The following is a 16,145-nucleotide window of genomic DNA, read 5'->3' on the forward strand; positions in this document are numbered from 1 at the left end:
GAAAAATACATTGTTCATGTTTAATGGCAATTACTGCTAGTACATACCATTGCAGTAATAAGATTTATCAACTCAAGTGAATCCTTTCATATATCATACATAAAACTCTTTTTAAATTTCTATTTAATTATACACAAAAGAAATGAGAGAGACATACAAATAATATTAGAAACCAAAGACAACAGAAATTTACCTTTGTTTGTATCATTATTCAATATATTACAGTTATAAGCTATAAGATATTGCCAGAAGAATTATGGGGAAACAATGCGAAACCTATTTCTGAATTAACATTCTACATATAAATCCTGCTGTAAATTTTTGGTACTTTTTTGTTAAATTAATTATTATATAAATCTTTAGACACATTTTAAGCTTTCATGTTACAGACTGGGCGATTCTGTCTGTCAATTTTGTTAGGTGCTGTAGCCACCTTAACTAGGAAGTATTAAATTTTCAAATGAAAGAAATCTTAGCTAAAATAATTTTTTATTTACTGTAGTTATAATATTCATTACATAAAGTTCTCCTTACTTAAGAGATAAGCCACTGAACCAATAATTTAACATTTCAATTATACACTGATGGAAAATGAAATCCCAACCCCAAGAAGAAATCAGTTTTTAGAAGACTGAAATGTAGGCAAACCATTTGTTTAGGTAATGTAGTTATTTGATTAATGTTTTAAGGTCATGGGTTAAAGTATGTGCGAGAAGAGCCATTTCAAATGTGAAATAGCAGTATTTTTATAAATCCTGTAGTTACCACGATGTTGATTACAAGCATGCAAATGCACATGGACTACTGTATAGATGCCGCATCATTTTTTAAGATTGAGTTCTATGCCTATTACACTCAGCCAGTCAAATCAGCAATGGTTCATTCTGGTGGATGATACTGGATTTGTCATCCAATCATGTCCTATATGTACGTGATGGGAGAAAGAGTGGGTAATCTTGCAGGCTAAAGCAACATGTTGGCACACAGTAGAGCCTGTTGGATGATAGCAGCAGTATGGAGATATGATGATAGCAGCAGCATTAGCCTATTAGAAAATACTCCCTAGAATACTGCTCAAGAATGGTAGCACAACTGGTGCAATCACCTGTCTGACGTTCAAATTTGCTATCAAGTTGTAAAGGATAATGATGAGAGTGCTCTTGCTACCGTAGGAAATTGATCCTCAGACTATAACTCCTGGTCCAATGTATCTATGCCACAGACAGCTTGGTTCCAAGTGCTCATCTAGCCTCCTTCTAAGCAATATACAGCCATCACTGGCACCAAGACAGAAGGGCCTCTTATGTGAGAACACAACAGATTTCCGCTCTGCCTTTAAATGAGCTCTACCTTGACCCCACCCAAGTGCCTCTTTAGTGTCATAAAACAAGCTTCGCTCATTAGGTACAATGGACTCGCCCAGATTTGACTACCCAATTCGCAGATGGCAGTAATTTGGAGTTAGTGATATGGCCGCTACAGATATTCCTTTAGTTTGAAATCTGAATGAACATCATCTTTCAGATATACAAACATACATTCCTAATTCTGTTTATTTAGTACAACTCCTTCTTGTCAAGCTTTCATTTTCCATTAGCATACATGCGTGTGCATGCACAGGGTGATTCACTACTGCACATAAAATCTTTTGGAAGGGTTATTTTATTCAAAACACTAATCAGGCTCAGACAGTAATGCACGGGTGGAAATGTAAATGTAATGCAATATAGTTAATTGTAGGGAAACCTATAAATTATCTATGCAGGAAAACTGTTGCTAAACAACCATCTGCAGAGATAGTAGGTTGGAAGATTTCACAAATGCAGAGTTAGCAGATACATATAGAGAATATGAAGTCCTGACTGTAACAGACAAGCCAAGATACTATGGACTTACTGGGAATACTACCCGATGAGGATTATTCCAAAACAGCACACATTTGCATGGTTGTATCAACAATTATGTGAAATGGGTACTTTTAAGAGATGTGGCATGACAAAAATAAAAGGCATGGACTCCTAATATCAAAGAGATATTGCTCTGCCAATAAAAGATCCTCTACACGCCAATACATGAGCAACTGTTACTTGCTTCAGTCTTCCCCAAACCATCATCTGGAGTATCCTAAACTTTAAACAACTGTGCACTTACCATGAACAGTATGCACAACTACTGCAGCTTGATGAATATCCACACACTGCTACTTTTGCTCAATGGTATATGTACAAGAGTGTTGCAGACACCCTTCACTAAGGAAGGTTATTACAATGCACATAATTCACATGTATGGATGGCAAAGAAACTCTAATGCTACACAAATGCATTAAGCACAACACCAATTTGCTGTCAATGCTTAGTCTGGCATTGTGGAGGTCCACTTAATAGGTCCATATCTATTCCATTTCATTTAGACGAATGGTATAACAGATTTTCAAGGATATCTTGTCCGAACTGCTGAATGATCAGCAGATCCAGCTATCACTACACTATGGTTATGTGGTTCCAGCATGGTAGGGCCCTATCCCATTTCAGTTGCCTCATTCAGGAGCACCTAAATGTGATATGTGGAAACAATGGCATGGTGATCCAATTGAATGGCCTCAATGATTGCCAGACTTATGTTGCCTGGATTTTTTTTTTTTTTTTTTTTTTTTTTTTTTTTTTTTTTTTGTGTGTCATATGAAAAACCTGGTATATGATGCTGCATTAACCATGAACCCGATTTTTAATGGCCAGGAGGGTTACAGCACACTCTTATATTGCATAACATTACACCTCTGGATAGTGAGAAGAATCTTGTCATATGTATCATTGTAGCTACTTGACAGATACTTGGGATATGTCAAAACATCCATGATTCCATGCAGTGCCCATGCTAAGTTTGTAATACAGTTAATGGAAAAACTTCAAACACCTTCTCTCGACTTTCCTAACATTGCAACTGCTACATTTTAATGAATAAAACAATATTCTTCATTAAAGTTTTGCTCTTTCATTTCTTATGTACTTGACACACTTGCACATAACAAAAGAAGTTTCTGACCTTCCATTACTATCCAGATTCACCTTTGAGAATATACCCCTCTCAGAAGTTTGGATTTATATATTAATTTAACCCTATAAATTTGATAACTGATTATGCGCAACCCCACAAAAAAGTCTGTAGCTTGTCAGTGATCTTGAGGACCACTTCAAACTCACTGGTGACTCACTGACTGGAAACTTTTCCTTTGACTTTATAACTCTTTCCATAACGCATCAAATGCTGCCCCCCCCTTTTTTTTTGCATTCTTCATTTTCACTAGAAAACATGCACATTTCCGAAAGTGAACAGCTGTTAACAAGATTGAACCCAATTTCTTATTCACATTTTACTACTCTGCTTGCAATTTTTTACATTGCATTTCCATAAAATTTGATCATTTAAGAAGCAAAGTTTCAAAGATGTGAATTTTTGCCACCTCTATTGCTGGGTAAAATGTCACATTTCTGAAAAAAACGCAATGCTTTTTCATCAACTGCAAACTTCACAGTCCCATAACAATTTTTTGTGACAAAGACAAACATACTCATATAATATAAAAAGAACTACTAATAAAAAAATGGCCTTTGAATTTCAAAAGTGCAAATCTACCATGTACTCAAACATACGTGTGCTTGGTTTGCTAAACATACATACTCTTGGTTTGCGACAAATACTTCTTTGCAACATCATGGGTTGTTGCCACATAAATAACTTTTGGCAACATGAAGGCAACCTTTTGCAACAACCCTTTGGCACCTTTTGGTAACAATCTCATCAATACTTTTTCTGCTAAAGGTGTGGATAAACAAAAAAATAACAGTAAATTTAAATGATGTTCCGATCTAATAAATGGAATATATTATGTAGCCACATTTTCTGTACCTATATTTGTTACTATCAAGGCATTTGGAATTTAAGCACTTTTTTAAAATTATGATTTTAATGCACATTATATTTTAAAATTATGATTTCAATGTGCATTATACAGAATGAACTTTCAGGAATTGAGGTATATACATTCCCCAAGTTCATAAAATTTAGAAAATCATGTTCCATTCATGTATCATTGATATTTTTAAAAAAATTACCTTATCCTCATTCAATAAACCAGGGCAATCCAAGTCAATACCAAGAATTGGTACCACTAACACATCTTCTAACTGTGTTTTAGCTGCTGCAGAAGAATCCATTTCTTGTATGCCATTCATTTCATCCACATGATTATCCGAATTCATCAACATGCTACTCGGCAGCTTTGAACTTTTCCTGCTAACTGCAAAGTACGACAAACAATATATTATTTATTTTATAAACTTTATGAGTTCAAAAAAATAAATGTTTAAAAAATTAAACAATTCTATATAAATTATATGGGATGTCTAAAAATTATTCAAAACATTTCAAAATTATATAAAAAAGTATCAGCACTAGCTGTTGTTTTTCGATTTCAAGTATTACAAACACATTGTAAAGTTTTGTTCTGCAGCATTTTTTTGTCCAGAAACTGGCACAATAACTCCACATGCAGAATGATTAACTGTATGAATCAACTGTAATTGGTAGTCATGACATCTATACAAGCTTCTCAAGTACTAAGTATTTCCTATGTCTACTTTAAATATTAAAAACATAATGTAATTTTGTTTTCTAGATTATTCCTGTCCCGAAATTCATAGTGCAGAGAATCATTTGCGCAGAGAGGAGTTACATGAGATGATGGCAGTCAATAATCACGGTGCTCCATAAAGCAGAAGACTACATACATGTTAATAATGGCTTATGAAAGTAAAGTTTAAAGTTAAAAAGACAATACCATATAGAATATAATTCCCCATGAACGATTTCAGTTTAGCAGTGGATGAAACAGTTTAAAGAAACTAGCAGCATGCTATGCCATCGCAGATCTTGCATGAACAGTGAGATGGTTGAGCATGTGCATGTATGATTCCATTAAAGCCCACGCCATTTGTAATGCCAGCAAAAAACTGTGCATGTCAATATGTACCAACAGTTCATAATATCTTGTACAAACAATTACAGCTTCACATATATAAATTCAAATAGTGCAAAAGATGCTTCCAAATGATGACAACATGTGAATTTGCTGTGAATATGCCAAACTGCTGCAAATTTAAAAAAAAAAAAAAAATTAAAACTTTATCAGGACTGTTTGTTATATTTAGGGATGAATTTACACGCCCAGTAGTTTTCTTCTGTGAAAACAGTATTGATGGTGACATCTATTTGGATATGATAAAAATTTTCACTGTATCCTAGATCAAATGGCAAGATAATGTCATTTTCCAATTAAATGGTCTGCCTTGACATTGAACAATGAGTGTATATAACTGCCCAAATCAGCCTTTTCCCAATATATGCACTGATCATGGTGGTCCCATTCCATGGTTACCTTACTTTCCAGCTATAACTCCATCAGATATTTTCTTTTGAAGTTATACAGTCAAAAGTCTTTAATCCGGACTCGTCGGGACTTCAGCGATTCCGGATTATAGATCATCAGTTTAAATCTGGTAAGATGGCACGCAGAAATTATAAAATTAAAAATATGAAACCGTAATTTATAAAATAATGAGCAATTATGATCTAAAGGGTATCAAAATTTACAAAAAAAAAGAAGCTTAATATTTATTTGTTTACTTTATTAAACATTTCTTTCAACGTGCGCATGCGTAAAGCATACCTTACGCGTAGCCGAAATTAGAAAATTGCAACCAGAAAACTATTTGATTTGTATTCGTGATATTTATAATGGAGGAATTTGATTTAAATCATATCAAAGACGGAGTGCATCCAGATTAAATACTACATTTAGTAAGGAATTATAAGCCGAATAAAATCAAAACATCTGCCCTGAAGATAACGATAGTGCTGACAGATCAACTTCCAGTTCATTGCGCGTGCAATATTTTATACATATCTCCCAGTTTTTCTTCTTCTTTCTTGGAAGGGAAAGAGCAAGAATTTTGAAATATATTCAGTAATTTTCAGACATCTTGTACATTTCTTACCTTTACCAAGAAAACTTCGTTTAGATGAAGGTGTTTGTGGTTGATTGTCATTTGAATTTACAGATGATGAACAAGTGCCAAGGTTTCCATTTTGCATAGTAGTAGGGACACTAACATGAGGAAGATGATTAATCATTGAATTAAGCGTCTTTTTTAGTACAGGATCTGAAGTTCCAGCTTCGACAGACCTGAGAAATGAAACCTAGAAAATTATAAAATATTTCTCACCATTAATTTTTTATTGGCATGATTTTAAATCAATGCAGAAAATGAATTTTTTGTTATTTTTTAATATCACTAGATAATTTTTAATAATAAAAAGAGGATACTGGTTAAACATTAGCATCATGGCATTTTTGGTTTGCCTCTCACTATAGTTTGTAGTTATTTTGACTGCAACTTAGTTAACCCTTTGTGGTGCACTACACTTTAAAGTCGGTATTTCAAAAAGAAAAGTTGTATGCAGTCTAACTAGGCCTAAAGGAGTATACAGATAAAATTTTATAAAAATTGCACTTACCGTTTCAATTCTGTGGGTGTTCCATGAGGTGGAACACTGCGCCACTAGAGCTCTTAAAAGTGCGACTAAGCGAGCATTGCAGTGAAGCACGGAAATGAGTAGAAGCTTATGTATAGTAATGAAAAAACACTGTATTATAGCTGTATACATGGTTTTCTGGATATACACAACTTTCTTGAATATATATGGATAAATGAGATAAATATATGTATATACACAAGTCCTATATACAAAAATATTTACAAATTTTTCGATTTCATAGCTTCGGGAAATTTTCAAAGCATGTCACATCTTTCTGGTAGAAACACAAACCAACTTTGCGGGTTTTGAACAAAAAACTTGTTTTGTGCGCCTTCTGTTCCATGCAACAATATGTTTAGAATTCCAAGTAAAAAGAAAGAGAAAAGAGAAAAAGATGTTTTCCTGCCATTTATGGAAAATTAATAACATAAAATTAACTGCAATTAATATTAACAATAAAGAAGAATAAGCTATAAGATATACATATACAAAAAAAATCTATACAATTATTGTATATAATCGGGAATGAGACTAAACAGAGATAGCAAAATAATTCGCGGAGCTCTTCTAAGTAAAGATGACTCAAGCTACTGATAAAATTCCTACCTGAAAACTACTCACAAAAATTTCAAGATGCCCATATTAGGGCTTTCAGAGCACAAACCACTCCTCACCCTTCAAGACTGCTTTGTTTGAATTTATTCTCCCAAAACAACGTAAATAGATAACGTATACAACAGATGTTTTCTCCTAAGACAGATGTTCTGATGCGTAATAACACGAGATCGTTAAAGACGCAGTGTTCCCGCTAATGGAACACCCCGTTTTATTTAACGAATCTGTGCATGCTTTTTGTATGAAAAATGTAAAAAAGTATACAACAAATAATATAGAATACAGCCATCAAAATTATATAGATTTTTTTTTTCAAACAAATTTTTTTGCATCACAAAAAATATAGAAAATTACTAGAAAATAAGTGGATTTTAATAATACATCATAAATGAAAATTTTCGGTCTCCTTGTGATATGCTGCCATCTACTATTTAAAAAGAGAAGTTTGAAGTATATTATAAAGGCATTTTTATTCATTTACGGTTGAATTTAATGGTTTCAGAAGCGATTCAATTTGGGTGTTCCATGTAGTGGAACACTGAGCAACAAAGAGTTAATGGGAAAAAATCTAGCAATTTTTGAATTTTTTAACTAAAATCTGTTATTGTTTAGTTTATTAAATTAATGTTTAGTTAATTTAGTTAATTTGAGTTAAAAATACTCAAAAAATGCATTTATTTTTCCCTTACAGAACTGTATGGCAACAATTTCTCTTTTAGAATATAAATCATTAAAATTAATTTTATGCACTACCTGCTATTCTCATGCTTACTAGAGCATGATTTCTCTTTCGTATTCTTAAACAAAAGAGAGAAATCTTTTTTTTTTTTTTTTTCCATGGTTGACATAACTAGTTCCTTTATTCCTCATTTTTTTAAAATTAAATTCAAAGAATTAAAGAAATTGAGGCCCATGTGTGTATGAGGAGGTCACAAGTTCTCAAAAGCATGGGAGAAGACATCCTAACAGAATGGCCTAGACAGTTATGTTAAAGTTGTTCTAGAGCTTAAATGTGTGATAGATGTTGCTATACATATATCTCTTTAGAGCTCTCCACAAGAATAATCACAAAGTAATAAATCTGGAGAACAAGGTGACATATATCTCTTTAGAGCTCTCCACCAGAATAATCACAAAGTAATAAATCTGGAGAACAAGGTGACATATATCTCTTTAGAGCTCTCCACAAGAATAATCACAAAGTAATAAATCTGGAGAACAAGGTGGCAAAGGTTCGTTCGTGCCATAGCTGATGATGCAATCAAGCAGGAACACCATCTCAATACATGTTATCATTCCAACCAGCTGTTGGATACGATCTGGTATAAAATTAAAAAGAAAACCCACACAAATAAAGTTAAGATGCTGATACACCAAGCCAAATTAGCCTTCTATTAAACAGGGCAATAACTGCTAGCTGTAATTCTAGGTATATATATATATATATATAGTTATATTTAATAAATAATCTTTCAAAACAGAAAAATAAATTACTTCTTCATCATGGTATATATTTAGGAAAAAGCAAAAAGTACATTTAAAAAGAAAATTTTAAAAATATGAAAAATTTAACTTTATTTGTGGTCCAAATGACCACTTCCATAATTCTGGTATTAAAAAGTTTGCTAAAAATCTTTTTTATAACTCAGATGTACTGAACATGAATGATACATAATATTACTCAACAGACCATACAAATAATCCAAAACATAGATTTCTAATATTCAGGGGAGAAAAAATTATGTTTTTCAATTCAACCTGGATGATACTAGGTATTTTAAATTTAAAATGCCTTCACAAGATATTAGTTTTTTAAGCCTTACTTTAATTTAATTAGAATGATAATTGGAAATTTATTAAATAACAAATAAAATCATGCTTTATACTATTCTAAAAGACAAAAAAAAAAAAAAAAAAAAAAAAACTTCAAAAGCAGTTTGTGAATGAACAGGGATGGTAGAAAACATGAGAATTTTTTTATAAGTATCAGAGAATGGATAATTAAAATCTCAGAAAATAAATAATTTTAATGAGGAGTTCTATATATGAATATAAAAATATATTCATATATAGAACTTTGAAATATGAATATTTGAAATATGAACTTTGAATATGAAGAAATGAATACAAATTTGACGATTTTTGGTAGCTTTTGTTATAACCAGTTTTAGGAAGTTGACAATATATGTAGATTTTTCAGAGATAAATGCAAAAGCATCTTTATAATATGGAATTTTTATATTTTGCAGTGACAGTGAATTCCTCATGCAAGTATGCCTTGCACAAAAAAAAGGTGGGGAGACAGTTCTATATCTCTCATTTTACTGGGCCAATTGATAAATTTAACTTGTGTGTTTCATGTCTCGAAAGCACAACTTAGGATATGTATTAGATTAATATATAGGATTGTTCTAATGCAGATACTTTGATTCAAAATCAGACTTTTTCTGGACACACCGATTTTTTTTTTTCATATTTCAAGTTTTGTAAAAATTGCATGAGTAGTTTAAAAACAATTAGCTCTCCAAATTTTAGCTCCTCAATGTTAACTGAATTTGGTATATATTTATTGATATCTTTTTTTTTTATTAAAGGTAATTAATTGCATCTTCCACAATTTTAAATTCAGGCTCAGTCCAAGTAAAATTCACAGCTATTTTCTGATTTGTTTTTTAAATTTGCACTTTTTAGTAATTTTGTAAATTTTTTAAAAAAATTTGTAAATTATAACTTATTAAATGTTTACCATCATCTTAAAGTAGATATACTTCTAGGCATACCTACAGAGATTTTTATTCAAAATTTCCAAAGATATACGTGAATTTATATATTGACACATTTTGAAATTTGTTGTAATCAATAATAATGGCAAATGTAGTTCATGCATTTTGTTAAAATTATTTGAAAGAATGAATGATCCACCTTTTTTCCCCCACTTGCACACAGTGAAAAAAGGAAAAGGTAAATAGGTTGCTGTAAATTAAGAGTATTGCCAAGTGAATTATTCTTGGCACAAACTGTAAAAAGTGTACCACGATAAACTTCTAAATTTCTCGGTACGTTTCTCATCAAATTTTACAAAATTTAATACAAAATTAATTATCATCTGAGACCAGTACTCAACCCTCTGAAGGACAGTGGTATCTACATATAACAAAAGAAAGAGCCTGTCTGTGTGTGTGTGTGTCTTTCGTTCGTGCTGTGCGTAAGCTAATAGAAACACGGCTACGAAATTTGGTACATATGTGCATCTAGACAAGAGCCAGTGCACCTCGAGGTGATTTTTTCGAAATTCGAATTCGAATTTTTGTTATTTTATGTTCTGTGACAAAATCCCATCATTTTGAGACATAATGGGCTATAGGAAAGTGAGATTTTACTCTACACACTCCATTTTCCACATCGTCATGAAACATAGGCACTTAGCTATTTTACGAACTTAAAATAAATTTCACGTTTCAATAAATCAATTCAATACGAATTTATTTAACAAAGGGAGCTTAACACCTTTTCAACAGGATTTTTTCTAAAAAAGTTTATTTTTAAAAATATACAGTTTATTTTTCTTTGAATTTTGGACACGTTAAACTTTCATCCTTGCGACTGCTTTTATAAAAAGAATTTTGGAAAAATGATAATATTTTGTATTTTTAAAAATTTTTTCAAATGAAGCTTCCGAGTACACTTCTCGCATCTCACATCTTTAAAAATGTGATTTTGGCAACAATTTTCCTGTCTTATTGTTGTTGATAGATTTTTGATGAAACCACATCATTTTGAATAGTTTCATTCTTGGGTTTGGCAACAATTTTTCATCATATTTCTTATGTCACTGTTTTTAAGAAATTGGCATATTTCATTGTCATTTATATATATAATACATTTTTATTGATTTTTTTTTTTTTTTTTTTTTTTTTTTTTTTTTTTTTTTTTTTTGATAAAGTTGTTCTGCAGAGTAAAATTCTGCATGGAATTTTATGTGTTTTGAGTTGCTTTCATGTTATTTTTTGCTTATTTCACTGTTTGTAAGATATTGAAAAGTTTTGCATGATTTTTTTTTCTTCAATGGAAAGTTGGTTAATTTTTTATTAGGATAATTAATATTTTTATTAAGGGATATATATAGCCTATTTCATTGTAATTTTTTTCTCTTGAAAATATAAGATAAAATATCATTAGTTATACTTTGCGTTTCAGAATTTTTTGTTTTTTGCATTCTTTTATGTTACTTATTGCTCATTTCACTGTGTTTAAGATATTGAAAAGTTTTGAGTGATTTTTTTAGGAAACAAAGTTCTTAACCTCCTTTATACCATTTGAGTTCTTAAGATTTTGCAAAGGAAAGTTGGTTAATTTATTTATTAGGATAATTAATATTTGTATTAAGGGATATTGCTTATTTCATTGTAATTTTGTTATACATAATAACTTTTTTTATGAAGTTGTTCTACAGAGTAAAATTCTATGCAGTTTTTAAATTTAATGTTTGGTGTTCCCTTCAGCCATTTTTTGGGTACATTTAAAAGCCAGATGAAGGCTGGCAGCGAAGCTGCTAGTATTAAATATATCAGAAATTAGTCAGTGCTTCAACCACCTAAAAATACTAGTTTTCTTACACCAAAAACTGTGATCTTCAGTTTCTACTATTTTTATTGATACTAGATGCAACAGTACCCGATCAATGCTCAATAGTTTGCCTTATCAATAACCCTAATCAATGCTCAATATATATTAATGTATCTTGTTCAAGGTCTCATGTTTCAAGATTAATATATTGTAATAGAGAGGGGGATTCAAAATATACAAATATTATATGAAATACAAAGGCTGAAATTTATATATTTATTGCATTTTGGTCAAAACTAATGATTAAAAGTAATAAGGTAATGATAATGAAGTTAATGATTTTTAAGACTGATATATATATATAAAAATTGGCACCCATTTGAGGCACGCCAATTCTGGCCACCGAGCTTGTATTCTTTTCCCTACTGTGTGGCCTAAGGACAAATAATAGAAAAAAGGGCTTTGAGGTGTGTCATGATTCCCCTCTAGTAAAAAAACACAAAACTATATATGATCCGTGAACAAAATTAAATATTACTCTTTTATTTATGGAAAAGTTACAAAAGAGCTTCAGAGCACTGAAAATAGAAAAAAGGACTTTGAGGTGTATCAGATATAAAATCATTTAATGACTTCGTTTTCTGAACAAATTATATATTACATCCTATACTTATAAAAAAAATTAAAAGGGGCTCTTATGAGGCCCAATAATTGAAATAAGAGTGCAAGGAGGGGAGTTCTGAGGATTTGGAATCATAGTAAGAGGAATTTTTTTTGACAGATTATCTAAAGCAAAAATATAATAACTTCATAAATACAATTTTTTCTTTTTCAGCTGAGTTAAATTTCCTTGTAACATTATTCTGTTACAGATACAGAATGATACATTTTATGCCTGCAGTATTTATTTATTAAATATTTTTATAGAATAATAATATTGAACTTATATTACTTTCAAAAGCTTTTTTCATAGATTTTACAAGTTCAATTGGGTGGCATCACCAAAGTGCCTAAAAGTGTAAATTTTTTTTTATTGACAGGAATTTTAGTAATTTTTTAGAAAATTTTTGTGAGAGAGAGATTCATAATATTATAAAAGAGACTTCTAGTGCTGAAAGAAATAATAAAACAGAATATTTTTTAGAGCAGTTCTGACTGATATTTGGTTACAAAAATGTTAATAAAACATTGAAGAGTAACTGGACAAAAACACAAAGCCACACAATTTCATCACATTAGCATAAGAGACAAAAAATTAGATACAATGCCAAATAAAAGAAAAAGAGAGAGAGAGAAAGGAAAGGATAAACTGAATAGCATGGACGAGCCACTGAAAAATGGAGGAAAAAATCCGAGTTAAAATACTGATTTGAATTTAACAATGTTACAACTGTGGACAGCAAAGGATTCCTCTTCTTTGTGCTGCTAAATTCCCGCTGGAAACAAAAATAACTATCTAAATAAGTACATATTTTTGTTACACAGTTATCTAACAATACCTGTGTCTAAAATGTACAGATACACAGAACAGCAGTTAAAATACTTTTCATGCTCTAGTTCTTAGACAAATTATTTCAATATTTCTTTCACAGAAAAAAAAAAACCAAGAAAGTTTAATTTAGAATTGAAAGATATATGCATGCAACTTCTAAATAATTTTAAGTCAATATTCCCACCATTCAGAAATTAAACATACCAGAGACATAAGTTCAGACTCTGTTATAAGAACTGCTGATCTATTAAGATCCTGAAACTGATTCACAAGGTCAGCAGGAGAATCACTTGCACTACCTTCCAAAATCAAATCCAGTAATGATGACATACAATCCTGTATTTAAATAAACAAACAAACATCAAGCATGTTCAGGGCACACTACAAAATATAAAGATTAGAAAATTTGAAAAACCAATCATAAGATTTTTTTAATGATATTCTATTATTTATAAAAATAATTTACACTATACAAAATATATTTTGTATCTAAAAGAATTATAACAATATGTTAAACTACAACTTATTACCTTCTCAAATTTCCCATACAAATCCATAAGTTTAGGGTCTATTTCTTCCCATTTGGACATGGCTAATACCTGAAGAATCTGAGCGACTTGCATCAAATTGAAACGTGCAATATAACTAATTGGAATATCTGTAATTCCATAAGATTCAGGATCAACAATTGCTGGACAGATGAAAAAAGCAAATACAAGATCTGCACACATAGCTCCAACTTCTCTAACTTCAACTCTTTTAGCTTTCATTATTATATTGTACATTTGGCGTGTAAGCCATGAAAGGCTTTGCGGAAAACAATACAAATTGTTGCGTATTTCCTCGATGAAACGATTGGTAATATTAACAAGTTTACTGATAGTCCAATTGCGATAACGTTGTAGAGAAGCAGAATACTCTGGTGTTCCCTCCTTACCAAAATGGCGTAATCTTTCTTGAGGATGAAATCTAACAGCTGCTTTGCTGGGATCTATGTCTAAAAATAAATCATCAGCCATTAGCAAGTGCATTATAGGCTCGTGAAGGGCAGCTGTAAGAAAAATTTTTGCACTAAAAAGACATTCATTAAATATTTTATAAACTCGGCTAAAAGCACAAGAACCATGACGAAGCAATCTCCTAGGATTATCACTCACTGCAAGTTGTAATGACATAAGCTCTTTAAGCAGAATCAAAGCATGTATTTCATCCTCAGGTAAAATGCAATTTCCATATATTGCAGCCATTATTATATTTACCACATTATGCATGGTATTTAAATCTATTTTTTCACCTTGATTAAGGCAAGCAGCCACAATTTTAGGGTTTTCCCTAAACTGTTGAAGGAATTCAGAATAACTACAATCATGTACACCAAGTTGTTTGTAAGAGTCAATAAAATTAGCAGTCTCCAGGATATTTGATCTATGACAACAAGCTGCCAAATTTGTATCAGAATGTGACAGTAAGAGGCTGTCCAGTGTCAAGCGCTGTTGTCGAGCTATCCATGAGAGATGATACAAATTTTCTGCTGTTTTTAAAACCTGAAAGAAAAATTCATTTGTGAAAGCAAATTTCCTAAAATAATAATAATAATGATAAAAATTAATCATACAATACATCATATTATACTACAGGGTGCTTTAATGGGTCTTGTTAATCTGTTATTTGAATTACGTATCAATGAATGCAGCTAGTTTCACCAAATTTTATGAATGTGTGCAAGGGCCCAAAGGAAACTAACTTATGGATTTTGGTTATTTTCACTAAAATGTTTTCACCTGATATTTAATCAAAGACCATGTTTTTTTTTAGTTAATATTTTTTAATTTTTGTGATCAGAGAACTACTGATACTCTGAAAAAGTAGTTTAGTGGTTTTAAAAATAGGTCAAAGACATCAATAAACAAATTAGAAAGTTGAAATGAATAATTTGAGAGGTAGATAATAAAACAGGCATGTAGATCAATCAAAAGAGAGCAAGAACACTCAAAATTACAACATGCAATGTCCTGGACTTGCTCAGAAGTCTCTGTGACAACTGTGTCATCACAAGTGGCTTTCTGAATTATTTTAAAGAGGTTGTTTGGGTTCTAAAGCCTTGATTTAGTGCCACTCAATTTCTTCTTATATTTAATATTTCTTCTTCTATGTTAAAATCTACAGATATTGATAAAAAAGAGTCAATTTTAAGAGCGATAAGGTTAGTTTCATTTTATCAACTCAAGTGATTTATCGTGAACTTCAAAGAGACTTTATACCTGTCATGGCAAAAGTTTTGAATTCGGCATGTTAAAATTTGGAAAATCCCTCACTTAACTCTGGTACTACAAGAATCTCTGGATTCTGGACTTTTATGTCGCATATGGAATCATCTGCCTGCCATCTGCCAAGAACGCACTCAAGTGCACCCGAGGTAAGTGCAGTACATAGTTGTAGACAATGAAGAGGCTGTTCCAAGAGACAATTTTTTTTTTTTATTATGCAACATATTGTCTCTGTCGATAGCTATGGAAATGCATGATGCTGCGTATCACCCAAATTAGTTCGCATGTCATAGGTTTGCCATCGCTGCTTTAAACTGTAGTCTTCTCAAATAGCAAACATTTTGGAAAACCAATCTTTCAATTTCCTTTATTCTCATATTTAAACCCTGAAAATTTGAAATAAGAATGTGGTAATCATGCAGCATGTAATCTAGTGCTTTTAGTTAGTTAGTTAGTTATTAGATGGCATGACTAAAATTCTACTGCTAAATTGAAATATGCGATAAAATGACAAGAAAAAGAAATGATTAAAGCCAAAAAATCGCTGCCACTATCTAAAAAATAAATACCTAACTAAAAGTGTTAGATTGAGTACTAAAAATTTACCAAA

At 31.3% G+C, this 16,145-nt stretch overlaps 1 protein-coding gene across 2 annotated transcripts in view; it reads right to left on the reverse strand.

Annotated features, from left to right (window-relative positions):
* Gapvd1 (GTPase activating protein and VPS9 domains 1) overlaps positions 1–16,145 on the reverse strand; it is a 120,760-nt gene that overhangs the window by 88,256 nt on the left and 16,359 nt on the right. For both annotated transcript variants that reach the window (XM_035366190.2, XM_085811798.1), the window contains exons 3-6: positions 13,799–14,812; positions 13,473–13,604; positions 6,055–6,256; positions 4,114–4,298 (exon numbers count right to left, since the gene is read on the reverse strand). In XM_035366190.2, coding sequence (XP_035222081.2) covers positions 4,114–4,298; positions 6,055–6,256; positions 13,473–13,604; positions 13,799–14,812 — 1,533 coding nt within the window. The remainder of the gene's footprint in view (positions 1–4,113; positions 4,299–6,054; positions 6,257–13,472; positions 13,605–13,798; positions 14,813–16,145) is intronic.

Source organism: Stegodyphus dumicola, chromosome 2 (genome assembly GCF_044657685.1).
Source record: "Stegodyphus dumicola isolate Sdum_Otavi_A_Nest chromosome 2, ASM4465768v1".
Taxonomy (NCBI): domain Eukaryota; kingdom Metazoa; phylum Arthropoda; class Arachnida; order Araneae; family Eresidae; genus Stegodyphus; species Stegodyphus dumicola.